The following is a 26,925-nucleotide window of genomic DNA, read 5'->3' on the forward strand; positions in this document are numbered from 1 at the left end:
ACGACACTTGAGCATAAATGAAGGTCTCAATTGTGCTAATTAAACACCCACCGCAACTCGGTGATTGGTCATCACAACTGAGTCGCTATGATACAAACTAGAGTTACTAGACGCATTCCCCAAATGGCGTGTTGCGCGAACCATAAACACAGCTACCACTGCGGAAACGAGAAAATGACCAGACAGTACCCACCTTGACAATAGGGGACGGATATATCAAGTTCAAGATTTATGATCACCGCCGTTTCATCCGCCCTCATCACGTACATGGAGGGCAAACACACCAAATGAGACAGTAACCAAGTTGTTATATTCCAGTTCGTGCGTTATGGTCCAAACAGTAATAACAAACATCATGAGTCACTCCGAAGGTAAAAATGAACAAGTCCATCGTTGCATGCAACAACAATCGTCTCAGTGAAGGTAACACAGATAACCCACTACTATCATGAATGTCAGTGTACAGGTATATTAGCATATGCAAGGCTAAAGGATATAGTCAGCAGCACAGTGGATTCATGAGAGGAAGATCATGGCGAAGAGGGTACCAGTGACACCGGCAAGGGTCGAAACGCCAAGAGCGACAGCACCGCCGCTGTGGGTTGCAGCGGCAGCACCAGCCGTGTTCGAGCCAGTCGAAGAGGCCTTAGCGGTAGCGCCGCTCGCTGAAGCGGAGACACCGGTAGGGGTGACTGTGGCGAGGCCAGTATAGAGGGCGGAGCTGGCGTAAGTCACGCAGTTGGACGAGGCGGGAGTGAAAGCGGTGTAGGGTGGGTCGACGACGCCGGAATTTGGTTGAGTGTAAGTCATGGTAACGCCGCCGGTGACGTAGAGACCAGCAGGAATCTTCAGGTCGGAGTCGCAAACCTCGAAGGTACCGTTCTGGGCATTGTTGGGCATGTTGTAAGAACATCCCATGCGGTCGTAGATGTTCTGGCAGTAAGCGGACTGGTTTGCGCTGCTAGAAGCAGGATCACAGATTGTGATACAAAAGGCATCGCCACCCATGAAGCTGTGGTTCGTGAGCACGAAAAAGAGAACTGACCCGAGTTCAACGACTTACTTCGTCCAGTCGATAACTTGCTGGTAGGAGTTGTTGTTGCCACCGTTGCTTGGGAACGCGTTGGAGTACATCAAACCTCCGAGAGGATTCCCACGCTGAATGACCAAGTCAGTTCAACTCTAATCGACAAATGTGGAAGACTCACAAGGTCAGCACCATGAGGGTCGAGTTCTCCTCCATAGTCTTGAGCGTTCATGTTAACCTGAGTCTGGTCGATAAAACCAGCGATTTGAATGTACTCCGATGTGACGAGATACTGAACACCCTGAAGGGCACCATTGGGAATGAGACGAGTGCCGTGACCAGGCTTTGTGCACCATGCAACCTCCTCCTGTTCAGTATCGCCGATAGTGGAGTTGGGGATGGGTGGTGCCCATAAGCAGAAATCTAAAAAATAATGTGGACGTTACGAATGAACACATGCAGTGTTGTTGACAAGAGAACGCACCGTCGATGTGGTTCACCATTGAGGTTTGGCACAAGGAATTCTGGTTCTCTGTGGTGGAGTTACAGATGTTGTAGCCTGTCTGAGGGCCACGGATAGCAGCGGTGTTGTAGTCGACTTGGTAAGGCTTGAAAATTTGATCCTATGTGAACACAGTGCATAACGAAAGAGGACCTGAAGCTCACGATTCCTGACGGGTATGCATAAGTTTTGTCGACAAGTGGTGTTGGGTCGGCCGGATCAGGTTGAGCAGAAACGAATTTTGAAGTCGCGGCGATGGCTAGAAGGACGGAAAGAGTGGAGCGAGACATGTCTCAAAGTCAATGGTGGTGAGGAAACAAAGAACGTTCTGGTTTTATAATGGAGTTAGGAAGCGAGTAAAAAAAAATGGGGCAAAACACGCACTCGGTTATTATATATCCAAGGCTCAAAAATAATTTTAGACACCGGAAATAGAACAGGGACTGCTATACTTAGATCACGTCACCGTTCATGAGGCTTCCTACATGCTTGTTCGTCCTGCAGAGTGTGCTCTGAGGCCTCCTACGTGCTTGTTCGTCCTGCAGAGTGTGCTCACAATAATGTGGCCTCAAATTTATGGTATACACTTACCTGCATCGTGGATGCGACTGATCAATGATGTCGTTTATGTAAAGAAGTCGTGGATCGTTCAACAGTGGGTCATCAATGAGCTTATAGCTATGGTATTCTGCGAGCTGCTCCTGTGTCATCACACCAGTTCGACAACACGTCATGTATTCATGTGCGTCATTCCTCCTTTCTATCACGAGCCCCTATAAAGTTTGGGTCTTTATAACACTCCACCGGCCCCACTCTCCTCACCGTCAACTTCACACCATGGACAAATTATCTTCTGTTATTGCTGCTCTCGCCGCAGGCAAGCTCCCCACCCAGAAGCAGGTGGATACTGCAATCGACTGGACACTCCAGAATATTGTCGCCAGCGTCGAATCTCCCGAAACAGGAAAGATCAGCGAGCCGGGCAAAGTTCTTGCGCGCGCTATACAAGACCTCCTCATTGCCTATAAAAAACTTGGGAACAATAAAAATTGTGAGCATTTCAACTTCCCTCAATCCTCAAATCTGATTGCGGTACAGATGACAACCTCTTGCAACAAGTTCTCTGGCACCTCTCTGAGGGAGATTTCTCAGACATGCGTGTAGAAGCAATTGATATAGATGAAGCTTCTTCCGATATCCATTCCATCCGCTCCACCATTCGTACTCTTCTACACATTCTGTGGACAAACGTCAGCGATGAAGGAAATGTCCTCCTGAATGACTTTGCGTCCTTTGCGCGTCTGGCGATGGCTGACCTCGCAGGGGGTATTGAAACCGGAGCCGTTTACACCAAGCAAAGCATACGCGAGCTCGATACAGAGGTGCAGCAAGGTGAACGGGACAATCTGGGGCGCAAGCTAAAGACCCCTGAAGAAATTGAGCGGGAGCGCGAGGAGGACATGAAGGCGAAATTTGAGAACACGATGGATACCGCAAAAGAGGCCGGACTCAAGGGTATAGGCGTTGGGCAAAAGGTGAAGGCATCCGCTGAAGAAATGGCTGAGCGCACACGTATTCGCCTGCAGGAGACCTATTATAATGTTTGTTTTTTCTTTGGTCAGACCTTACAGTGCTCACAGTATTTTGCGCAGATCTGTGAACGTGCGCAGAAGGACGAAGACTATCACCGCGCCATCTCCACACTTTTCAACATCGTGTCGAAGTGGATCAACAAATCTCTTGACACTGCTGCTAATATTAATCAGTCTACGAATCAGTCTACGTCGCTCGAGTCCCTCATTGACGATCCATCAAAAGATAAGCATGTGCTTAAAGCCCTTCATGGCATACGCACTCTCGTCGAGCGCGCCGCTGGTGGTAAGTCCTTGAATGACGTCATCGCCAAGGCCCGTCTGTGCGCTGTACACGTCAGGAATGACGAGGACCTAAAGAAGTGGTTCAACGATTTCTTCGCTCATGTCCGGAAGAGTCTCGATGAACCTGCCTATGCACGATCAGAAGAAGCTCGTCACATGCACCAACAGCTAGGGGAGCGCTGGAGGCAGCTTCTTGACCAAGACTCAAATGCAGCGCGCAAGTGGAAAGAGGATGTGCAGGCTCTCAGGGAGGAGCTTCATGAGTTCCAACAGGCGATCTCAAGAGATGTAGACCTGCAGCGTGTGCGGAAGGCACATGCTACGTTTGGTCAAGACTTGGCGCAGAGCGTTGGCACGGGCGGACGCATTGGTATGCAGTTTGCCCTCGATCAGGCCTCATGGTTCTGGCAGGACGTGTTCAACGTTTATGCACCACGCCTCTTGCGCGTTATCGAGGACATTCCGACTCCACGGTGAGTTCCTGAGGTAACTCGCGTTTTCAGCATTCGTTGACGAGCTTGATAGAACCGAGTATGTTGATAATGAGATCGAATTTGTGCTCGAGAATTTCAACATCTCGTCGTTGAGCTTGCTTCCTGGGCACGTCTACATTCGCAATATCACTGACGTCGACATCACTGCCCCCGCTGGGCCGCAGTCAACCACCACTGCCATTGGCACACTCACACACATCCGGATGCAAGCAGTCCAGCTCGCGCTTCAAGAGGTATCATTCTTCTACAGGGACAAGACTGCTATTGTCGGGCCCAAGGACTTCACAGGTCTCATGGAGTTTAGTCTGCCACCAAAGGGTATCGATATCGATCTCAAGTTCCGCTTGATCCCAAACACGCCCGAAGGTCTCCGGGAGCGTGAGCTTCTTGGACGCTTCTTTAAGATCGAGCGCATCGAGGTGAACGTGGCGGAAGATATCAACTTGCAAGTCAAGCAGTCCAACCATCCCATCCTCGCATCCGTCTTCAGGCCTGTCATCATGCTTCGTTTCCGCGAGGCGATTTCACGCACCCTCGAAGAGCAAATACGGGGGTTGTTCGATACTGCCGATGCTTTGGCGTTTGATATTGGACGACGCTCAGAGGTGTTCGAGGATGCTGGACTTGGGACTACGTCATCTGTCGTTGCTGCAATGTGGAGCGAGATAGGGAAGCTCCGGCGGATGGAGAGTGGCTTGCTATCTGGTTGGAGAGCAACTGGGACAGGAATTGTCAAGGATGATTTGGCTGGCAACGCAAAGATCGCGATGGGCGCGGAACCACAGATTCTTGCGGGGGAGAAGAGAGGTCCCTTGGGAACTCATGCAGAGCCGCTTGCAGAAAGGATTCATGGTGCGGAAGTCGGAGGTGTCTTGGAAGGTGCGACGACTGCCGTTGAACAGGTAGAGCAGGTCGGCAAGGAAGGTTTAAAGCAGGTGCAGAGTTTCAAGGAAAGCGTCGAACATAAGAAGAGGGAGGAGGAGAAGCGGAGGGGATGGCAGAGTCCAGCATTCGATTTCTAATCATCGATCGTTGTATACTTTTCATTTCTTTCTCAGTCTTCATTATGTATGTTTACAAGCACATGAATAAACGGATAGGTGTGCAAGACGCTGAGATGAATGACTATTCCCGCTTCCTCTTGAGGTTACCACGCACGTTTGCACCTTGCATAGCACACAACGGTCCCTTCTCGAGTATCTTGTGTTCTGTAGTATCAAACTCCATCCCTAAATCTTCGAGGAGCGTCTCGGCTTCTTGGGGTGGGAGTGAATCTGTTGCAAGCTGCCAAAAACTATCTTGGTGATTAGTAAAACGTTTTTATGTATTGGATGCTTTAATGGCCTGGAAGTGTCAGTGGGTGAGTAAAGAACTAACGTCATGAATACTTTTCTTCGTCGAATCCATTCTGCTCGCCACTTTGTCCAGTCGGCGTCGATCTTGACAAGTTCCTCAGCAGAAATGAGCGGTGCACCAGAGCGCAGTGGGACGAGTCTGTCGGTGAGTTGCGCTATCTTTGTTGGGACAAAAGTAGGTCATATTGGTTCTTTCAAAACAAGTGAGAGTCGTTTACTGACTTCATTTTCGTGCTCCCAATCTGGGCCTCGAGTTCTTCGTCCGTTGGACAATTTTTGAGTTTTGATATTTCTTTCGCGGTTGAGATTATATATAAGATGGTTGCGGTTGCTTTCGTTTAGCGTTTACCTGCTGTTATAGCTTTGACCTCTACTGCGAATGCATTGTTAGTGTCCTCGACCGTCTTGCACTCGAGCTCGAGTTCTGTAAGCTTGTCAGCAGGAACCGTGTCAATGCTAGCCTGATTTGCAACGAAGAAGCTCGTTTTCCCTCGATAGGTCGTAAATGCAAGAAATTCTTGTTTATAAAGCTATACGCACCATATGTTTTCTGCACAATCTCCCCCTTTTCTGCTAGAGCGACGAGGATCTTCTGCGTTGTAGCCTTTGGCACTGCACCTTTGAGGTTGGCAGCGACATCTACAGCACCAAAAGGACGGTTCATCTGTTGCATTTCATGTCAGTATAGCGCATATATGCGCCTTTTTCTGGGTCACTCTTTTCAGATATTGTAATATTGCATCTTCGGCTGATGCGAAGTGAGACATGTATGAGATAGTAGCAATTGGGCCTCACCTTCTTGACCTTTGAGGACCTTTACATCTGAGCCTTTCGCTTTGCTAGCCATTGACGATGTGAAAGCGATGTTCAAGTTGATGATGGGTCACGGCCCGGTCAGTGACGCTTTGGAGTCACGTGTAAAGGACATCGCTTGTGATTTTGTCCGTTTCGGCTTTGCTTCGGGGAGTAACTCATCCTCCGCTCCCTGCATGAGTGCGTCGTCCACACATAACAACAGCGCTTGGGGTATTCATGAGTTCTACTGTCTCTCGCCAGCGAGACAAAAGTTCATTCGACTATGCTATTCGCTCTGGAATTGCTGGTGGTTTGGCAGGATGTATCGTATGCCTTGTTTTTCTCATTCTCTCTGCAGTCAATTGACACCGCATCTATAGGCGAAGACGGCAGTCGCCCCCCTTGACAGAGTCAAGATCCTCTTCCAAGCTTCAAACCCTGATTTCCAGAAGTATGCCGGTGTGTATACTAGACAGCGTATCTCTGCATCTACCTCTAGACTGACTTCATACCTCCAAAGGAACCTGGACCGGAGCTTATCGAGCCGGACTCGCAATATACAGAGATGGAGGTGCCAGAGGATTGCTGCAAGGCCACTCTGCGACTCTTATACGCATATTTCCGTACGCAGCCATAAAGTTTATGACCTATGACCAATGGAGAGCGGTACGTCCACTATTCCACTCCTGTACACCCTTGCTTACTGTACGATGCAGCTTGTGATACCTAATAGGGATAAAGAAACAAATTTTCGACGGTTTGCTGCTGGCGCTCTTGCAGGTGAGCCAGGCCCTCAGTCATGTCCTTTCATACAATCGCATTTCCCACAGGCATGACCTGCGTTACTTTTACTTATCCACTCGAGTTGGTCCGCGTACGCATGGCATTCCATAGTCGCCTATCTAGTCTTTCTGCTGGCCAGACGCGTCCCTCATTTCTCAGAGCTATGCGCGTCATATATAACGAAGGTTCCCCACCTTCCCCTGTAACGCGGACCACAACGGTGCAAATCTTTGAGCGCTTTCCCGTCCTCAAATTTTACCGTGGCTTCACCGTGACCATGGTGGGCATGATTCCCTACGCTGGCACGGCATTTCTCACTTGGGATTTCTTGCGAGCGCATTTCTTCCCAGTAATAGATGACCACTCCAAGCGACCTCACTCCTTGGCAAATCTTGCCATTGGTGCTGTTTCTGGTGCAATTTCGCAGACTGTGTCGTATCCTTTTGAGGTCGTTCGTCGGCGAATGCAAGTTGGAGGTTTAACTAGACCAGATAGGTGGCTACGGTGGGGAGAGACTGTACGTGCTGTGTACTCAAGTGGAGGGTGGAGAGGTTTCTATGTCGGATTAGGAATAGGTTACTTGAAGATGATACCCATGACTGCCATCAGTTTTGCTGTTTGGCAAGGAGGCAAAGTTTGTTGGGTGTTTAGATATTAGACTATCGATCCGTCAAAAGATAACATTTTTCCGTGCAAACGTCGAGGTATTGTCCTTGCGGCCAAAACGCGAACTTCCCTGGTGGACATAGTAATGATAGTATGAGTGACGTGGTCAAGTGAGTATCATCGAAAACCACATCGAGCGAATAACACAGTGCAAATCAAATTACATGAAGGAAAAGCAAGGCTACAGATAGGTAGGTGAAAATACATGGAGCTCATGAAGACTCGGAGTGAACGACAGCACCTCGTCCCCTTCCTCGGTAACTCCTTCCTCTCCCACGATCAAAATGCGGCACAAACCCTCGTCCTCGCGAACTACCTCTGGGATGTAGATATGGACGATGGACCGCAACGCCTCTGCTTGGTGCACCATTGTCATGGTTAGCGTTCATGGCAGGTTGCGATATCGATCCAGAAGCTTCGCCTCCTGAGCTGCCTTCTGTTATCAATGCAGGATGACCGCTTGCTGTAGGTCCACCACGCCCATTTGGTGGTCCTGCGTGGCCATTGAAGGGAGGGCCTCCACGAGGTACGCGAGCAACAAGCCCTCCTCGGCCCCGGTTTGGATTGGACATAATTGCCACAGGTGGTTGATGTTGACTGGGCGGAAGTCAGCATTGTATATAACCCGTGAGCGTAAGAACGTCACCTCTGTGCAGCAGAACGGAATCCAGCAACAGCTTGATGCCCAGGAAGCAGGGTGGATGGCTGGATACGCACCAGGTCGGGGTTTGAAAGGAACATTTGGACGATGAGGATAAGTTGAGCCAGGGGAAGTAGAAGCAATGAATTGGTGGTCGCTTAGGTTTAGACATGAATTGAACTCCACAGTCGAACCTCGATACTGAGAACATCTACAAATTACAAGTTTAGATGTCCCAAGCCAGAAGAAGTGTTCCACCTACCTGTCCCCGAGCGTTGTACCAGACATAAATGGCACATCCCACACGACATCCATCGACTTCGAGTTCAACCCAACAACAACACCCTTGGCAGACAACGGAACTCCACCCGAATCTTGAACCATAATAACCCTGTCTCCCAGAGAAAAGCGCTGGTTCTGGAGTCGATAAATAGCGTGCGATGGTTTTAGAACTGCGTGGCGAGGGGATGTTCTTCACAATAGCTTTTTTGATTGTTGCTTTGGATCTGTTCTTATTGATGTCATCGGCAACCGCTTCGATTTCTTTGACGGTACTCTAAAGGCAGTTTTGAGTGAAACACGACACGGTATAAACAGTGATTCTGACATACCTTTGCTAGGCTGTCCGAGAAGAGGGAAACTGGCTCAAGATCTCGGACCCCCTTCGATTTGAGCCACGACTTTACTTCCTTGACCCTGGCATCAGCGTGAGAGTCAAAGATGTCCGTATCGCGGGCCATATCTATCATCCTGGAGTTGAGATCAAGAAATTATTGGGCTATTCTAACCTCTTACCGTCGCCCCCTTGGTCCAGAACCGCGAAGATTTCTGGGAATTTATCCTGAAAGGACTGAGTTCCAATTCAAATGCGATTTGAATAAGACCAACTTTATATTCACGAATGAGATCAACTGCCTTCTCACTAAATTCCCAATAGCGACCAGTCTTCCGCGAGTAGTCAACAACCTTCAAGCTCTTGGCCTCGAACTTGATGCTTAGTCCGAGATTGTTCTTTTGATGATCGGATGTTAGAACCATGAAGCTTGATGTGATCTTCGAGAGTGCTCTGGGTGACATTCCGATTGCGGAAGCTGCTTTGAACGATGGCAAGTAATACTGGGAAACACGACTGTCCACAATAGTCTTGAACTTTTGATTCTCTGTTTTATCTGAAGGGAAGAACTACGAGGTCATTTAGAGAGATAGATTGTGGTAGGGCATTGCGACATACTGCCAAAACAATAGACAAAGCGCTGTCGGTAGTTGAAGACACCTGGGCAGCCGCGCCATACGCGTGTTCGCCCAGGAAGAAAATGTTCGTTCCATCAGGAAATTCCTCTGACAAGGGTGGAGCATCCTGCTCGAGGAACCTGGGATCTTCAGAAGCAACTTCTGAGATGACCATCTGGACGGCTTGTTCGAGTTCCTTTTCAGGTCCTTCGTAGTCCTTAACTAATGCGCCCGATTCCAAACGTTTCAAACCTGCACGAATATGTAAAAACGAACGTCCAGAAAGAACCAGCACGCACCTTTTAGCGGACGAACGTGCACTAGGACATCGATGTCACCAGTGATCACTCCACATTTCTTTGAATATACCGAGTCGATCCGCTCAGCTTTGCCCTTCCAATGGCTCAAGCCCTGGTTGGAATGTGGATTTGAAACAACCTTTGCCGGGGTGCCGGGCACGATTACCAACTTCTCGTATTTAAACAACGAATCGGACACGGCGGTGACTAGCCCCTCTTGCAAGAATGGCCATCCGATGAAAGTGCGTTTGCCAACCATTTCCTTGGCAATGTCCTCTACCTTGCGGTTTTCGTGAGGATTTTGTATATGAACTATCATTGACTTATTGCGGCTTTCGGAACCGTGTACATTGACGCCGTGGAATCCTAATTGCGCTGTGTGGGGTAATGTATCCAGGGAGGGGAATCCAGCGAGGGCTTCCGCACCGAGACATACACCTTCGCATAGTCCCGGCACGAGATGCAGTCCGTCAAGAGTTGGTAGATCAAAAGATTCCATCTTGCATGTGCAACGATATATGGGAGGGAAGAAATCCGGCAATGATGAAGGGTAGACTGTGAACTCTCCAGGATTGAAGATAAATCTTGTGCTGGTTCCGAAGCCATTGCGGCGGCGTTCTTCTGGCGTCAACCTATGTTCTCGGGCTGCATGCATGGAATAATGATGAATCACAGCAAAAAAGCGGAACTTGCCACTCACAATTCATTGCTCGTAACAGCCGCTTCTCGTCAATGAAGGGAATCTTGACAATCGCTTCCCATTCTTGCTTTTTCCCATTTAGGTCTTGCTCGAATTCGAGGGGGTAGAAGTCCAATATCGGCGAGTTTAGATCGTACATTAGGTCCTATGGACGATTAGTCTAATGCACGACATTGGCTACTAAACATACTTGATATGCCATCGGAATATGTTCCATGCTTGCGGACGGAAGGACGCCCATGAGTTGTTCAAAAGGATGGAAAGGTTTTCCTAGTTCGAATGAGAACAACATGTCGCCAAGGCCGCATAAATCTTGAAGAAATTGTGAACGCAGTGCAACGAGGACAATGAATGCAAAAAGTACCAGATATGCGGGGTGCGTAATGGTAATTGTAAAACCATCCCCAGGAGGCGATCCCACTGTAATAGTAATGCATAACCCATTGTAGGCCCTCTGCATAGCGGTATATCAGGTCGTGCATTTCTTTGGGGTCGTCATAGGAGATCCCAAGTTTCTCCTACCATTCAAACGATCGGTCTAACAAACATGATACGGTGCGGGAACGCACCTTGTAATACCCTCTCTTCCATTCCGCCATTTTGTCATTGATGGATTGTTCGTGTCGAGCGTCAAAACCTCCACCTTCATCATCATCCATCACAGGTGCTTTGTCGAATTTCTTCAACACTCGATCCACTGCAGCCCTGCCTTCTTCATCTTCCTCGTCCACATCTTCCCACTCACCCTCACTATTTCCGTCTCCATTAACACGCTCGACATCAAGTTCTGCAGTCGGTTCGTCTAAAACTCCGGGAAGTCGCCATGTGACAAGATTCTGGTCGTCCTCATCATACTCATCCCAAGTAACAGACAGGTGCAACTCCTCCGCCAAAGTGCTAATGAACTTCCGTTCCCGAGCGGGAAACGTATTAGGCATTGTCAGGGTTGTAGTTCGGTGCTGTGACGGTTTCCCGCGATGTTGCAAGACAAACTGCTGTACTTGATCGAAAATGTCTCGTTGAGGGCGCGTAAGAACTAATATGTGTTAATTGTTGGTTGTCGATAGGAAGAGTAGAGGACTGCACCAAGATTAGCACGCTTGCGCGCAAGTTCCATTTCTTGGACGTGTTTGCTCCGTTTTCCCTTGAACCAGTTCGAGTCCGCGTATTCTTTCTCGAATATCTCTCGCTCCCATATAGTCATTTCGTCCAGGACGACCTGCAGTCGCTTGGTGTTAATGACACCACCCTCGTTTATATAACCATCTAAAACGGTGAGCCAATGTGCGACGGAATGAAATTCGGGACTCACCCAGCGACGGTAAGACCTTCTTGTACACGTCAAACAGGCGCTCCAGTCCATTCTCGTGAATGTGTAAGTCCGGAAGATTAGGTAGAAAATCATTTCCGACGAAGACGGCCAGTAGAATGAAGTCATCGATGACTCGCTCTAGACTGTATTCAAATGTGAGAATGTCTTCTATATCACGAAACTCAAGGTCCAGGTATTCACGCATCAGCGAGAGATGTAGAAGATAGAAGTTGAGGTTCTCCAGGCTTGCACTTTCGTTCAGTTAATCTGTCTATGGACGAAAACTACGAAATACCTGATGTTACCCTTTTTCTTCGCAGCCGGCCCAAATTTTACTTCCTCTCGCAAGAGACAGAAGTGCGGATCATGACTCAGAAGGCCAAGCATGATGAGGTCGGCATCAAGACCATACAAACAATGCCGCACGTTCGGATTATAATCAGGTTGAGCTCTCGATAGTCGAATGTATTCCATGATCTTGTGTTCACCTTCACCCGGCACCTCGTGACCGGATAGTACAACTTGCACGCCACGCCAATTAGCATCTTCAGTAATCTTCTTGTTGACAAAATATCGTAGCTGCGCGGATAGCCTGACCATGAAAGGAGTACCTAAGACGGAATAAATGATGTGGTGCCATCTGAAACAACGCAGAGCGCACCTGGTGTAATACAATTACTATCAAACGCTTTCTCATCCGGTAGTTTTTCTCCTTTTGACTCTGCCTTCTCTCTGATTTCCTTCGCTTCCTTGGCAGTGCGAAACCGGCGACTTCGTTGCTGGTTCATCTTTGCCCGTGGAGCTACGCCGTCCACTGCCATAAAAAAAAGTTTCTTTGGCTTTATCTTACCAAATAGCAGATCTACATATGCAAATATTGCGGTGAATATTTGCTCTTCGGACATCCGGAAGTGCGCATCTTCATCGTTTGGATGCGAGCCTAAAATAAAATTTGAACACCAGTCTAAACCGTATCTCAAAGGAATAATCACAGTTATGAATGATTCCATTGAAGTCAAGATAAAGGTTGTCTATTCGAAGACTTCAGCGCGCGAATACCGAGTAAGCATGATAACTCACCGAATTCTGGTATCTTGTTCTCCTCGATCAACTGCGAGGTAAGCGGATACCGCTCACTGCCGAGAATTTAGACTCCATGGTCATATAATAAACTCCTGACTCACGAAATATAACGGAAAAACTGCAGCGCGAAGGACGTTCAGCTCTTTGAATGTACATCTCACGGATAAAGAAAGCACGAACCTTGGGGATTCCTAGAGGTTGCAAAACTGTGAGCATGTATAGAAAACTTAGAAAACAGACATACCCATAGCAAGGAAAGGAAGAGTACAGTTACTGAGGATCGGCGACGATTGAGGTTGAGAAGGGGGAGTGTTATTACGTAAGCGCCGCGCGGCACAGCCAAGTACATCAAATATTGATCAAACCTTCACCGTACGGCCCACTCAGCAGCATTGCGCACTGCGCAAAGAGTGATTGATTCGATCATCAATTACCGGGAAGGTTACTCGGTATACGGCGTCCGCAGTGCTTATTGTTAGGTGGTCAGAAAATCTGACAGAATCACCAATTCTGGGAGCCTGAACAATTTTTGTCAGCGACGCAGCGCCGACCTTCACCATGCTTCTCTCCTTCCCAGGAGATAAATCCTCTGTGAATCACGCGTATGCAGTTTCAGAGTGATTACATCAAGGAACTTGGGGTGGTCTTAGGGTGGTCCTGGACGATTCCAGAGACTTGGACATCGGACAGCCTCAGTATATAGCTTCAATCCTTATTTATAGGCACACTGGCAACGCCAATCACACTACGAAATCATGGTGCTTTGGGCTTGTGAGTCGTTTTTACCTACTATAATTGAACTAGCGATGTTTCAACCAGGACTAATCCGATTACAAAGTTAACCCGGCTTCACCGAAGCTTCAACGCTGCAAATATCGTACGATTCGTACCCCACCTTTCCTTGGACCATATGAGGCCACCTTAGCGCACAAGACCTTGCAAATTCCTCAGAAGGAATTGGGCCTCTGCTACCCAACCGATTACAACGGCGTCCCTACCTTCCCGTCGGTATGAACAAAGAATGGTATTTTTTCATAGAGCAACCCTATCTTTACTCTTCATACGTGCACCGTCTCACGGGATGTCCTACCGTTCGTGTCTTTTGCTTCCTTGTGGCATTTTAGCCCGATGACCGGGGCAGAGAACGAGGAGTAGCATGAGGCGACTGTTGGCTTGGAGGTGTTTGCGGCTTTCCCCGATGATATTGTTGATCATCGATACCATAGTAAGAGACTGCTTGACCTCGGATTAGGCTATAGGCTAATATGTTCCGTGGACTGAGCCAGCGAGGCGGCGGATGAACTGTCGATGCTCGTGGAGATAGCAGGTTTTTTCGATGATCGCATAACGCTCAGGTCTGTTTTGTCTTTGACGATGCCAGCAGTGTGCTGATGTGTCACTAACTTCTAATATGATCTTTGCGTGTCGTGTAGGGCTGGGAGCCTGGGGCCCCGGGTACCATAGGAATCGTCCAAAAATATAAAACGCACGAAAATTTTCCATAAACAGTAGACATTGAATCGACATGTGACAGACACATGTTGTTTAACCAATCAGAACTTCGTGTAAGCCAAGATTTTTTGGTGTCATCGAAAGCAACACACGTACTAGTACATGAACACAATACCTATCCTATCACATTGTTAAACGGACAATAAACAGTGACCAAAAATGAGGAAAGCGGAAGGGTCACAAAAGTGATCCAGTACTATCAGTACTGCATGGATTTCTGTATCATCCATGTTCAAGTAGTTGTAACTGGCTGGGAACGACCAGATATGAATGTAGGTATGATTTGTTTGATGGTATGCGTATGTTACACATCGCAGAGCACGCCATCAAGAGGTGGATTTCTATGGTGCTTGTCGATATTCTATGGAAGTGCATAAGTCAGTGTGGGAGGAGGGCAACTTGGAAGTCGCACTTCGGTCTCTGAGAGGCTAACCATTCCAAGATCCTCTGAGGAGGCCCGTTGAGCAAATTCTACTTTCATTGCGCCAGTCCTGTTAGTCTCTCTTGAAGAGGAGAATTGCGGCAATGAATTAAAGCTTTCCGAGGTTGATGTTGACCGTTTATTACTACGTCTGCGGCTATTAAGAAGGACGAGGAAGGAATTGCTGTACAATTTCGAGAGCATAAATGCTGGTACCACATGGTAGAAATTGTGCTCGAATGTCAAAAATAGAGTGAGCTCGATAATCGCAATCACGGCTATATCGTCAGCGGTGAATAATACAGACACGAAAAAGATGTTGAAACATACCAGTGACCATGCCGGTCTCTATAGTTGTCCTAATCAACTTGTTGAGCAGTGAGTCCGTGGTACGAAAACCAGTACGGCTTTTTGAAAGCTTGCGGCAAAGTCACACATAGCACTTGAGAGTAGGTACTGGGAACTTACAAAATAGAACATGCCGCAGCAAATTATGATATCGCAGAACGCAGTTCCCCCAAGCCACACCTGTGGACAAGTAAGGATATAACCTCCTAATACAGAGAGAACACATACTGCAGTTGTTTTGAAGGTGTCTACCTGGGTTCCTGGTACGTTTTGTGATATGAATATTTGGAGACCTTCAGCCATTGCAGCGGAGCCCTGCACTAATGCAACCTGGACCAGAAGCGTTCAGTACACTAACAAGACATATCTGACTGGGTCTCACAGCTGCGATCGTTATTGCTAACACATACGACTTGCTGAGGATGTAGAGGCGCCACGCATAGAAACACTGGATCGTAGCGCTGGCTACAGGTAAGATACGACATATGAGTATACGGTTTCTCTCGTTTGGTAGAGGTCAGAGAAGACGCACTTATGCCCGTTAGGAACGGAAGATCAAACCAAGAGAACCAAACGTCCAACAAGTCTGTATCATTTCCCCATCCTAATGCGAGAGTGTGAAAAGAGTCGTGTGTGGCCATGATGAGTTGTAGAGTTTCAATAATAAAAAGTCCGTATACAATGGACTTGATCAATCGATTGTCCCGAAAACCTGCTTGATGATAGGTGTCTTGTACAGAGTTACAGTTCCGTCACAAGGTATATGTCAACGACATCGATTGTTACTCACAAAGCTGAGTTGTCAAAACACCATACAAGCCCCAATTAAACTGGTATCCTAGAACCTACGAGTACATGAGGCTTGATAACCTTCAGGCTACCCGAATAAGCCTACCAAAGGACCTGTTCTATAATCCATGAGTAGAAGCGTGGTAGGTGAAAAAGGTTCGTATTACTTACAGCTGTACTATTGGTGGGACGTCTGCCATTGTACGGAGTCAGTGAGTGTTGACACATGCAAGTCCACGATTTATATCGTCACCTCAAGTAAATAAAGAAGCCAGCCAATGAGCGCAATTGGAAATTGGGAACTGCAACCTCGGCGTCGAGCTTCGATAACCTCGGCCCTGAGTGGGTTTTCAATTCTCCGAGTTGCTTCCTGTGTGCAAACTTGCCTCAACTCGGAAGTAAGTTCAACTTGAGCGCACGGCAGCTATGCGATCAACTTACGTTCAGAATCAGATGAACATGTCTATTTTTTGTTATACCATCCCCTGCGGTAACCCGGTGAATCTATGACAACCTCGTGTCTTCAATGTGCCCTAGTACTCTTTTTGCTAGGATTCTTGTGAGGCCACATCGCCGATTCGTATGACAAAGTAACAAAAGTAAGCGAGATTTGGCTGTGTGAGATTAGACTCGGAATAGATCCGAAACGAGAATTTCTGACTACACACGGTACAGCGCTTGACCCTGCCAGCCTGAGTATCGGGTGGATGTTAATATATAAGCTGTGAATAAGGACGCATGCACATGTGTTTCAGTTCTCTATTCGTCGCTAACTTTGGACGTGTGTAGCATGTGGAGATGATCAATTAATATCAAGGTTGGAATTAGAACGTTGGTTATTACATAAGCTCACACTCACTCACACAACAAAAATATGCATTTCAATAGTCATCGCAGTACCAACGTACGTAGTACCACCTTGACTCCTAGCTGCCTGCGGGGGAGTGTTGCTGAAACAACTTGGGGGACATTGGATAGAAAAACCATTCAGCACGGTGCATGATGGAATGACGTGCACAGCATCTGGAGGTCTCGTGTGCGACCTAACAAAGGTTAGACGGTCGTACTGCAATTCAAATTTTCTATATCCCCAGGCCTAAACACGGAACGCTCCGTCGAGCAAGTCAAAACAATGTGAGTACATGATACAAATATGAGATGCCATCAGCTCAAGTGAACAATAAGTAGTATGCCGCCCGCATCAATTCCCTAATTCCCTCTCCGTAAAGCACTTCTCGAGGTCATGCCCACACTGACGGACTTGTCGGCTCAAGTTTCTTCTAAGGAATTGGCTCTGGCATCATTTACCCTTGTGCTGTACGACCATCTTATCACGTTTGCTGAAGAGGTAATATTGTTGGCTTCATAAATTCTAGTAACTGATCCGCCGTTATCATTCCAGATAAACTTCTTCTGGTCTGGGCCATGGTCAGCTTCGAGAATACTATATCTCAGCGTAATACCGTCGATATATTCCATTTCATCGTGATTAATCGTAGGTTTACAGATCCGATACCTGGCTGTGACACAAGTATTGTACGTTTTTGACTCCGTCACATAAAGGTGCACTTGCTGACGAAATCGAATAGCTTGGTCCTTTTTGGTCCGTCAGCTTGAATATCTCTTGTAGTGGCTCCGGAAACTAATATCCGAATAGCAGATACCAAGAGCCTCGGTCCTCCTGTGGGTATTCATAAGTTGCGCATATTATCGTCGGAGACTTACACGCAATCTTCTACAGGCGTGAGTTGGTACAGCTGACAAAATTCCAGAAAGACCAACTCACGTAAAAATACTAGTGCTAGCCAACTATTTGTTGTTGATTACCTCCTCGCATTCTTGGTTATGGTGCTCTGCCAATGTCTGTCTTTCATTACTCCTGCTTAACTACCGTATATAATTGCCTTTACTAATGGCGAGTCTACAGGTGTCGTAACATTGCGAGTATGGCATTTATTCCATCGGAGCTACTTCATTAGATGGCTTGCGGCCGCTGTTTTCATCGGTTCTGTGATAGGAACTGCATTTGTCGGCGGCGTCAGTTTTTACGACGTCAAGAATGCCTACGAGATCGCCACCTCATCTGCGAATTCGAACAGGAGTCCTCCAGTGATATTCACAATCTACTTGCCATCCTTGATCGTTCATACGGTCATGTTTTCATTGACCATGTATCGCTTTAGCGCCAGCTCAAGAGCTTTGCAAGAACACGGAATTATTCACCGGTTTTTAAAAGAGTAGGTTCCCTTGTCGGTTGCAAACTAGTTACTCATGTTTGATTAGAGGGATGTTTATGTATGCATTCGCTGCCGGTGCATATACCTCGATTATTCTCATATGACAGATTCTGAAGTAAATGATAGCAACGCTACTATACGAAATCATCAGCCTTTCCATGACTGGAGACACATCTGTAAGTTCTATCACTATAGCTGCAAACACTACAGCTGAAAATCGGTTCCAGATCTACTATCCAGCCCTTGGGGGAGGGTAAGGTCATGTCGTCCATGTTGTTGACTGAAGACTCACAGTTAATATTCTCCAGATTGGCAGTAGGAACAACAGTCGTCTCCGTCTGTCGCGCGATGCTGAGCATTCGCTCGTTGGCTGCAACCTACCATGTCGATCCTGCATGGTTGCTTAACCATGCAGAACTTAGCCGTGTTCAATGGAGGAGGGGAGTCAGTGAAGGGGAAATCTATGTCGAAGTCGATGAGCTGGACGTTTTTCCTCCCAGTCACTGACTTCACTTGCAGTGAATATGGGGGCGAAGGCAATATGAAAACACTGATCTGATTTACATGTCAAATATACAGAACAAGACCTCCAGCATCATTCGTCCCCCTCTTTGCTTCAAATAAACTTATTTATAGTGCGCGATCCTGATCGAGTCCAGACTCGTGATTTAGCTTCGCGACCTGGTCAGTGGGAGGCGACTCCTGCTTCATGTTGTCTACGATCAAGTCGTCATAATGCTTGATGTACAACCGGTCACATCGGCGTGCACCCCCACAGACGCTATGGTAGCCTGAGTACCTGAATACGAAACTTGCGGTGCGTGGGCAAGCTTTGGATGGTCTTAGGGTGATGATACACTGCCATCCCGATATCTTATTATAGTCTTAATGTGCGCGGTGTGCGTATGATGATCAAATTTCTGAACGCTTGAGCTTCAAGGATCAACTGGGGTAGTGATGGTGATGTAATTGTTCTCAAAGGAGTCAGTAACGTATACGGGATTCTATGGACCATAGATCTGGCTGAAACAAGACAGGGTTAAGCCCACGTAAGACGGGCAGCTGCGGGCACCTGACACACTGATCTGATGCGCAGTGGAAAAAACGAATAACTTTAAGCACTCCACCTGCCTGCAGGAAGAAAAAAAGGTTTCTGAATCACCCTATTTGATACGAACGACATTTGTGACGGTGTAGCCTTCAAGTGCAATTAATATTTTCTAAATTTCACGCAAAAATTACCCAGATCCTAAGCTCTCTATCCAGAGGTACGACTAGTGACTAAAGACGTACTGATCGATTCATTCTCACATCTGAAATCTGACGAGAACATTCGCAGTGGAGGAACTTCAGCGTGCTGCAAGCTGGTATCGTGACAGACGAAGGATGACTCTCCCATGACTCTCTACATATATCGCCAGGCTCTCAGTAGTGGGTTAGCTTAAGGTTTCAGTTCAATTCCTACGGGAATCAGGCGAGTCTGTAAGGGGGTTGGGAACAAAGGAATAAAGCCTGGAATACGACACAATTTCTGTCGTTTACGCTGGTACCCATCAACAGTGGCCCGAAATCGAGATTGCGCGGTTCATGTCAATCAGCCTCACGACCATGCAGCTTTGATCAAATCCGCTGCTCTTTCAGCAAATGCATAAATGCATGCTTGAGGATGCGCAGCCGGTATATATGGCTGGACAGATGTCAGAGACGTTCATAACGTCAAGCTGCGACTCACCAAAACAGATGCATCAACGATTCGCAGTCCGGAGCTCCCTTTGACAAGTAGATCTGGGTTGACCACGCCATCCTGGCTGGAGTAGGATGTCATTCGAGCAGTTCCGACTGGATGAAAAACCGTCGACGTTGAGTTTCGAGCATACTCTGCCAAGTCTTCGTCTGACGTGGAATTGAGAGCACCAACGGCTTCGATAATGTAGCCTTTCCAAGCGGGCGCCTCGACGAATCGCTTTGCAGTTTTAATGGCCTCTACCATTACAAAGATATCGAATGGGCTTTCCAGGAATGCAGGATCGATGAGTGGATTGTCAAAAGGATCGCTCGACGCCAACGTCACCGAACCACCTTGAGATCAATCAATGACTGAGCACGCGGTATGCTCGGGATTACGCACGAGATAGTGGAGAAGCTACGTTTGTCACAACAGATAAGAAAAAACCTGTCGCTGGGGTACTTTCAACAAATGACACGAATCCGTTCTATAATGCAAATCGTTAGATTACACGAAAGAAACGAAGAAGATGGACCTACGGCGGGTAGAAGTTCATAGTGAGCAGATGCTGGGCCAGCAGACGGGTCAGGATACTGTTGGAAGATACTCGAGTTTGGCGGAAGTCGCATCCAGCCAATTTGGTTGGCACCGGGGTCCGAGAAAAGTCCTGTGCCAGTCGCATTCCATTGTGCGAGCAGATCAGCAGCTAAAGTTACATTTCGGCCAACTTCTTCGAATGTAGAAGTCGAATTGACGAGCCAGTGATTGCTCAAGAAAGGATGGTCTGAAAGATTCTTGCCGACGTCTCCAAGATTAAGAACAGTAGTTATATTCAATGATGCAAGCAACGCCGAGTCACCGACACCGCTCAGCTGCAGAAGCTGGGGTGTATTGATCGATCCGCCAGATAGAATGACTTCTTTGCTTGCATTGAACAACAATCGTGGACCTTACGAGGGCATGAGTCGAGAATACTAGGACGCAGAAACACTACAGCCACCTGTTGGGGTTTGGGCCACCTCTACTTGACCAAATGTCGGGACACCATCTGCATGAGAAACCGCTACAAGTTTTGTGACACGAGTTTGGATGAGGATATCCAGGTTATCTCTTTCCATCGCAGGTGCCAAGTATGCTGTAGCTGAGCTGCTGCGAAAACCTTTCGAGCTCACGGAGTTCTGTGTCCATCCTAAGACTAGTGAGCGTTTGTTCTTGGTGCTAAATAGCATTGCCTAACCGATTCCCAGAGGATAACCTGAATTCATGTCTATGTTGTAAGGGAACTCGGAGTCAAAGTCTCCCGTTGTGTCAATGACACGTTGATCTACGTCACCGACGAAGCCACCCAGGCTTACTTGAACTGGCCCCTTCATACCATGTACAAAGGGATCGACCTCTCCGAACACAGAACGGTTGTCGGTAGGAGGCACCAAGTGTTCGCTCTACCGTCAGTTATAATAGAGCCAGGTCGGCAAGATGGGAGTATTTACTTTCTTCATGTAATGAAACATTTCGGGCCATGACCAGCCAGGATCGGAGGACACAATCGCGAATCGGTCATAATCATCTACGGAGCCTCTGGTCCATATCTCAAAATCTGAAACCTTATTAGATGGTGTATATATAAGAAAATGGTGGACTTACTGATTGTACTCGAGCCGCCCAAGACGTATCCTCTCGGATATGATATAGTCCTATTATTGAGACCTATTTGAGGTGTGGTGGTATAATTCCAAGTAACGGCGGTGTTCGGGGAGAGAGTAGAACCCAAGAATGGCACTTCAGCGGCTAGGATGTTTTGGTTGCTTCGAAAAAATTAGGGAGTGAAAGGCAGGTAAATTAATTATTAGATACGACCTACCTTGGACCAGCTTCTATCACGAGGACGGAGAAAGAGGGATTCTCTGATAGCCTGGCTGCGATAACACTGCCTGCTGTTCCCGCTGATATGCGACGGAACAATTTAGCATTGACGGGCAGACGAAGAAAAACGCTTTACCTCCAACCACAACAAAGTCATATTCTCTCATCGGCAACTCAGTTGGATCTGTGTATAGGGTAGCTGTAACGAAACTGCGGAATGCTAGTCCAGAAAGGAATAGAAGGCGTAACATCATGATGTGATGCAGGTGATATCGTCCGGGGGGTTCGAAACATGCGTCTTATAAGCCGGTAAAATCCCTTGATGTGCCAAGCGGCCGCTGGTGACCATACGGTGGAGTGGGGCACTGTGATGATACTAGCGGCCATGTTGCTCCGAGCTCAGGACCCATCGCTGTCAGACCTCAGTTGTGTTTATAATTATTAGTATTACATAATTACATACACGTGAACAATTTATACTTAAATTAGACGAAACAGGGAATTTTGATATCATCGCATGGTACTGCATTTCACAAGCTCCGATGCGAAAGCCGCTGCAACGGGGAGGCGGTCTTTCCTTCAAAAGGGTATGATTAACTATTTTTGCTTCGATGGCTGCGAATCGAAATACAATAGTAATAACCTAACTAACTGGGCTGTTCAATCCTTTAACATTACTCTCTGAGTCTCATACCAGCTGTTGACAGTTGGAAAGTGTACCCACATAGTTCATCGAATAACTCGCATATTCATGGCACAGGAGAACGTGGATCCCTACCTGGTACAATTTGCACCAGACGACAAGGAAAACCCAAAGGTAGCGTTGGATATTTAAAACGAAGTTCGTCTTGCATAACCAACTTCAGAACTGGAGCAGACGCAGACGTTGGTATCTGACATATTTCGCGGGCCTATTGGGATTTAATGCGTTGGTCCTTCCTCTTCTCGAGCTTGAATGTTGCAAGTCCAACGATATAATTTAGCACATTTGCTTCTTCGGCGCCTTCCGGCATTGCTACACAACTGATGGCTCAGTTCAAGCTCTCTGAAGAGGTAGCTGCATTGACGATCTCGCTTTTTGTAGCGGGATATTGTGTTGGACCCCTTTTCTGGGGCCCACTATCAGAGCAGGTACGCCAACTCTGCATTTTGGTACAAGATTTTCTTGACGAGTTACCAGTATGGCAGAAGGTTGATATTCCTTGTCACCTTTCCGGTATACGTTGTAAGTGGCAATCGCATCCAATCATCAAGACATTTGATGCATTCGATTCGTCAGTGTTTCCAAATTGGTTGTGCACTATCGAAGAATACAGCATCCATTATCATATTTCGTTTGCTTGGCGGTCTGTTCGCTGCCGCGCCGTTGACCAATAGCGGGTACGAGCTCAATTTGTCGATTTAATTCTTCTTGACCGATAGCTCCCTAGTGCCCTGATATCAGACATGTACGTATAAATTAGCCTTCCCTTTTCCATGGCTAAAAAAGTCGCATAGCTGGGACGCAAAAACACGAGGGAAGGCGTTGGCTCTATTCACTCTTGCACCGTTTGTTGGACCAGCCCTGTAAGCGGGCGCATGATTCACTTGACAAGAACTACTTATATAAGATTTTTCCTCAGTGGACCACTGGTTGGGGGTTATATTGCTCAGTCGGGGACGCCATGGCCTTGGTTGTTCTGGATTCTCACCATATTCGTAAGTCACTTAACGAGGAACGAGTATATTCACCGACCTTTCATAGGCTGCAGTGTGTTTTGTGTTGATCTACTTCACTCTACCAGAGACATATGCGTTAGCCGATATAATTACTAATATTCATTGGATACCACGCTGACTTCGTACACTCAGTCCCATTATCCTTCTGCACAAAGCGGAGCAGATTCGTTTGAAAACGGGCGATCACCGATATCATGCTCCTCTGGAGCTGATCCAAGCAAAGCAGCTATACAAGCGACTTGAAGATAGCCTCACCAGGCCTTTTAAAATTTTCATTTGCGAACCAATGCTCATCGCAGTCACCGCTTACATGAGTGTAAGCTCTCATCTCTTATATCTACTTTGACTTGACTGTCATGCAGTTCGTCTATGGATGTGTATACCTGCTGTTCGAAGCATATCCTGTAGTGTTCACGGTAGGACACGGCTTTCAGCCAGGTATTTTATTAAGTTTATGACTCAATTTGTATTGATCTTTGCCCTAGGCGTTTTGGGGTTGACTTACCTACCTTTGGTCGCGGGCAGCATAATGGGCGTTTTTGGAGTGGGTCATGCATTTTTTGCCGTTTATCCCCATCTGACTTTTCGTAGTATCTCTTGATATTTCACCCTCAGTACGCGGCAGCCATGGACAGGCACAAAGCAGGACTGGTTTCTCCAGAGATACGTCTTAATCTGGCTATGTCTGGAGCGCCCCTATTCGCCATCACCTTCTTTTGGTTCGGGTAAGCCCGGTTGATACCCAAGTAGTCTTGCAAACTCACATTTCTTTGTAGATGGACATCTTATCCATCAATTTCATACTGGGCGCCAATGATGGCAGGTACTTTAATGGGACTCTCTTCGATTTGGATTTTTGTGAGAACTGTCTTTCATATCAAATTTCATACCTTAATGAGTCGATCGCGCTTTCTAGCTTGCATTATTCAACTACATCATTGGTGCGGCCAGAAATCTTTCGTTCCTCATTTACTCAGTTTTGTATAGACGTCTATCTCATTGCTGCTGCATCTGCCCTTGCTGCGAACACTGTTTTTAGAAGTGCTGCAGGCGCAGTATTTCCTGTAAGTCTCCTCGTTTGTAATACTAACGGTCAGTGCATGATTCCCTTGCAGCTATTTGCGTCACAGATGTACACTGCCCTCGACCCCCGATGGGCTTCAACTTTACTTGGCTGTATTGCCTGCATGATGATTCCCATCCCTATTGTGCTGAAACGGTTTGGCATCTGATTTTTCCCTGGAGAACCTTGTGATTGATTATCTTTTGAACACAGCTATGGGCCCACGTTACGTGCCAGGTCTCGGTTTGCACCTGCGCTTGTTTGATATGAACGCACCGCTTTTGCTTCCAAGGACGTTTCTATAGTGCTGTCGATGATATCTTTAATGTTACCAGTACGCACATATCTAATGGACAGTCTAGCTGAAACTGTGAAAACCTCTACCTTCTATCTTTTCTGTAAGAATTGTAGGTAGTTGAGACTGTCGTCCGCTCAACGTTCAACCATCACGGTGATACTGTATCGAAGTTGGGACCATGCCTTGAGAGTTGAGTCACGGCTGGTGAGAACTACGCGATGGGTTAAAGCTTGTGTTTTCAGTATTGCCGCGGTGGACAGTATTTATGTACATTATGGGAACTCTTAGTAAACCGTGCTTACAAGAATTTAATTTTCCAATAGTATTACATAATATGTCCTTTGAAATTCGCCATGTCCCTGAGTAAAGACATACGCATGTATTTCTCACCGTGCCCTAATATATGTCAAGTGAACTCACTAACATCACTGGCTACGATATTTATTCGCACTAACCTACTCACACCTTTGTGTTCAGATATCTTATCACTCCGCTTTTTACATAAAACGAGACCGTTGACTCGGACCTCAGGTTCAAGTTTCGTCGGCGCCCTTGCAATTCGTCGCATAAAATTTGTAACGAGCTTTCACACTAGCTACTAGTATAGCTGTTGCCGGCTATACATGGTGCATGTGATTAGTGGTATGATGATGGTTTGGTATGTCCCACCATCAGATGTTGTGGCACTGATGCTCACAACCTCTTAAAGGTTCTGCGCGGCGCTAAGGCCTTGAACTAATTGACTATATTGCACACGTTTCAGCCCGGTTTATCAAGACGACCAGATCGGTCAGGATCAAAGGTTTGGCCATAATCGTGATGATAAGTCGCTAATAGCAACCTATAAGCCCAAAGAAGTGAACAAGCATTTGTACAGCCCTGTTCATAGCTACTACAATTTCCTCGAGCTGGAACCCCGATGTATACTTTGCTCTTGAACCGTCTGTTAGCCACGATGCGGACCAGCGCTTTCGCGCTACGTGATACATTGTTCGGCTTTCTTTTGACAATTTTTCTATTTGTCAAGTCAGACATCAAGACTACGTTGATTCCAATCGTAAGTCATTGATTCGTGGTATTTGAGACACTGATCCATCTGCATCATACCCTACATCCAGACAATATTGAGTATCAGTTCAGCTCCCCTTTGCACCCCGAATCGCATTTTCCCACTGGTTTGGTGGATATTTTTGCATCTCCTACAGTTCGACACATCCAATCAGATACAGGATGTTGAGGAAGATGCAAAAAACAAACCCATTCGTCCATTGCCAGCGGGTCGAATCTCGCTGAGACATGCCACCATTCTTCGCTGGGGCTTAGTCCCAGCTTGCTGGATCGGATCCGTCTTACACGGTGGTCCGGTGCTATTTTCTAGCGTGACTCTCGTGCTGTTTACCATATTATACAACGAGTTACAAGCACACCGTCACTGGCTCACAAAAAATATAGTAACTGCCTTAGGTTTTGCTTCGTTTGAAGTAGGAGGAACGTTGATTGCAGGCGAGTGAGTATTTTTATGGTCTAATACAGATTGGCTAATGAATACTCAAGGTTGTGATACGTCGCGCATGGACGCTGTGGGATGTCTATCTGTTGTGATAAGCACAGCGGTGTTTGCTACCACTATACATACCCAAGATTTCAAAGATGAGGAAGGAGACAGATTGATGGGCAGAACGACCTTGCCGATTGTATCACCGCAAGTGGGTCGTGCTTCGATCTTGCCACTTCTTGCAATTTGGTCTATTGTTGTCAGCTTCGTGTGGGAGTTGACATGGGCTTGGACTATTCTGCTTCTCTGCTTGTCTGTGCTGATTGGCACTCGATTCTTGTTATTGAGAAGCAGGACAGCGGACCAAACATCATTCCTTCTATACAACGTCAGTCCTGACTCATCCGTGCATTGCCTTTGCGCTGAGATTTTGTTAGGTGTGGTTGTCGGCAGTGCATATGCTGCCGGGCTATTGGCGGTACTTCCGATATCAAGATTATCTTCTTACATAGCGACGACATGGGCGGACGACGCTAAACTCAAATTATACTTATAGAATGAAACCTTATTAACGACACTAGTTAGACTATAATCTTTCTCAATGTTTCGGATGAGATCCGGGCCATTGATCTTTCCTGTATTGCTACAAGAAATCAACCTTCATTCAGACGTGAAGAAAGAGCGATAATCG

At 47.0% G+C, this 26,925-nt stretch overlaps 10 protein-coding genes across 10 annotated transcripts; 5 read left to right on the forward strand and 5 right to left on the reverse strand.

Annotated features, from left to right (window-relative positions):
• Positions 1–288: 288 nt before the first annotated feature.
• On the reverse strand, positions 289–1,896 carry EDB93DRAFT_1159932 (uncharacterized protein). Its single transcript, XM_041450011.1, has 5 exons — positions 1,694–1,896; positions 1,512–1,635; positions 1,209–1,450; positions 1,064–1,158; positions 289–1,012 (listed from the first exon to the last, which is right to left on the reverse strand). The coding sequence occupies exons 1-5, from the start codon at positions 1,817–1,819 to the stop codon at positions 517–519; spliced, it is 1,083 nt and encodes a 360-aa protein (XP_041305385.1). The 5' UTR covers positions 1,820–1,896; the 3' UTR covers positions 289–516.
• A 105-nt stretch (positions 1,897–2,001) lies between these two features.
• EDB93DRAFT_1159937 (uncharacterized protein) lies at positions 2,002–4,982 on the forward strand. The gene is given in 6 exon segments (XM_041450012.1): positions 2,002–2,108; positions 2,165–2,580; positions 2,628–3,130; positions 3,182–3,289; positions 3,302–3,879; positions 3,932–4,982. The coding sequence occupies 5 exon segments, from the start codon at positions 2,262–2,264 to the stop codon at positions 4,920–4,922; spliced, it is 2,499 nt and encodes an 832-aa protein (XP_041305386.1). The 5' UTR covers positions 2,002–2,108; positions 2,165–2,261; the 3' UTR covers positions 4,923–4,982.
• Positions 4,983–6,132, reverse strand: EDB93DRAFT_1159945 (TBPIP-domain-containing protein). The gene is made up of 6 exons (XM_041450013.1): positions 6,021–6,132; positions 5,796–5,894; positions 5,605–5,745; positions 5,474–5,547; positions 5,278–5,414; positions 4,983–5,194 (listed from the first exon to the last, which is right to left on the reverse strand). The coding sequence occupies exons 1-6, from the start codon at positions 6,100–6,102 to the stop codon at positions 5,026–5,028; spliced, it is 702 nt and encodes a 233-aa protein (XP_041305387.1). The 5' UTR covers positions 6,103–6,132; the 3' UTR covers positions 4,983–5,025.
• An 89-nt stretch (positions 6,133–6,221) lies between these two features.
• Positions 6,222–7,532, forward strand: EDB93DRAFT_1329959 (mitochondrial carrier domain-containing protein). Its single transcript, XM_041455156.1, has 5 exons — positions 6,222–6,377; positions 6,431–6,509; positions 6,571–6,716; positions 6,767–6,830; positions 6,881–7,532. Exons 1-5 carry the CDS (start codon positions 6,288–6,290, stop codon positions 7,489–7,491), a joined length of 990 nt encoding a protein of 329 aa, XP_041305388.1. The 5' UTR covers positions 6,222–6,287; the 3' UTR covers positions 7,492–7,532.
• Position 7,533: 1 nt separating this feature from the next.
• Positions 7,534–13,074, reverse strand: EDB93DRAFT_1338634 (exonuclease II). The gene is made up of 23 exons (XM_041455396.1): positions 13,008–13,074; positions 12,944–12,954; positions 12,865–12,881; positions 12,761–12,816; positions 12,673–12,711; positions 12,342–12,620; positions 11,976–12,291; positions 11,681–11,925; positions 11,455–11,634; positions 10,938–11,404; positions 10,733–10,886; positions 10,559–10,680; positions 10,369–10,513; positions 9,669–10,313; positions 9,371–9,621; positions 9,028–9,321; positions 8,935–8,980; positions 8,751–8,881; positions 8,618–8,695; positions 8,402–8,556; positions 8,217–8,350; positions 8,146–8,176; positions 7,534–8,096 (listed from the first exon to the last, which is right to left on the reverse strand). Exons 1-23 carry the CDS (start codon positions 13,009–13,011, stop codon positions 7,712–7,714), a joined length of 4,185 nt encoding a protein of 1,394 aa, XP_041305389.1. The 5' UTR covers positions 13,012–13,074; the 3' UTR covers positions 7,534–7,711.
• A 1,360-nt stretch (positions 13,075–14,434) lies between these two features.
• On the reverse strand, positions 14,435–16,042 carry EDB93DRAFT_637382 (uncharacterized protein). Its single transcript, XM_041456939.1, has 9 exons — positions 15,940–16,042; positions 15,835–15,889; positions 15,577–15,774; positions 15,433–15,509; positions 15,273–15,374; positions 15,165–15,224; positions 15,027–15,114; positions 14,688–14,974; positions 14,435–14,636 (listed from the first exon to the last, which is right to left on the reverse strand). The coding sequence occupies exons 1-9, from the start codon at positions 15,961–15,963 to the stop codon at positions 14,580–14,582; spliced, it is 948 nt and encodes a 315-aa protein (XP_041305390.1). The 5' UTR covers positions 15,964–16,042; the 3' UTR covers positions 14,435–14,579.
• Positions 16,043–17,633: 1,591 nt separating this feature from the next.
• EDB93DRAFT_1089574 (uncharacterized protein) lies at positions 17,634–18,577 on the forward strand (the record flags this gene model as incomplete). Its single annotated transcript, XM_041446220.1, has 5 exons — positions 17,634–17,694; positions 17,761–18,070; positions 18,117–18,145; positions 18,197–18,250; positions 18,357–18,577. Coding segments are annotated over 5 exons (675 nt in total), but the record flags the coding sequence as incomplete, so codon positions are not given.
• Positions 18,578–19,255: 678 nt separating this feature from the next.
• EDB93DRAFT_1159999 (aryl-alcohol oxidase-like protein) lies at positions 19,256–22,058 on the reverse strand. Its single transcript, XM_041450014.1, has 10 exons — positions 21,796–22,058; positions 21,658–21,739; positions 21,441–21,601; positions 21,287–21,393; positions 21,034–21,238; positions 20,797–20,985; positions 20,336–20,745; positions 20,199–20,283; positions 19,803–20,149; positions 19,256–19,757 (listed from the first exon to the last, which is right to left on the reverse strand). Exons 1-10 carry the CDS (start codon positions 21,911–21,913, stop codon positions 19,671–19,673), a joined length of 1,791 nt encoding a protein of 596 aa, XP_041305392.1. The 5' UTR covers positions 21,914–22,058; the 3' UTR covers positions 19,256–19,670.
• A 124-nt stretch (positions 22,059–22,182) lies between these two features.
• Positions 22,183–25,057, forward strand: EDB93DRAFT_1160005 (MFS general substrate transporter). The gene is made up of 18 exons (XM_041450015.1): positions 22,183–22,476; positions 22,526–22,587; positions 22,643–22,790; positions 22,840–22,884; positions 22,939–23,039; positions 23,090–23,107; positions 23,157–23,225; positions 23,282–23,357; positions 23,404–23,453; positions 23,511–23,694; positions 23,741–23,816; positions 23,864–23,922; positions 23,970–24,103; positions 24,155–24,236; positions 24,295–24,319; positions 24,366–24,442; positions 24,494–24,597; positions 24,655–25,057. Exons 1-18 carry the CDS (start codon positions 22,411–22,413, stop codon positions 24,704–24,706), a joined length of 1,428 nt encoding a protein of 475 aa, XP_041305393.1. The 5' UTR covers positions 22,183–22,410; the 3' UTR covers positions 24,707–25,057.
• Positions 25,058–25,694: 637 nt separating this feature from the next.
• On the forward strand, positions 25,695–26,746 carry EDB93DRAFT_1241793 (UbiA prenyltransferase family; the record flags this gene model as incomplete). The annotated part of the gene is made up of 4 exons (XM_041451923.1): positions 25,695–25,796; positions 25,858–26,242; positions 26,294–26,622; positions 26,672–26,746. The coding sequence occupies 4 exons, from the start codon at positions 25,695–25,697 to the stop codon at positions 26,744–26,746; spliced, it is 891 nt and encodes a 296-aa protein (XP_041305394.1).
• Between the last annotated feature and the right edge of the window lie 179 nt (positions 26,747–26,925).

The sequence above is a fragment of the Suillus bovinus genome (genome assembly GCF_016758785.1).
Source record: "Suillus bovinus strain UH-Sbo-P2 chromosome Unknown EDB93scaffold_48, whole genome shotgun sequence".
Taxonomy (NCBI): domain Eukaryota; kingdom Fungi; phylum Basidiomycota; class Agaricomycetes; order Boletales; family Suillaceae; genus Suillus; species Suillus bovinus.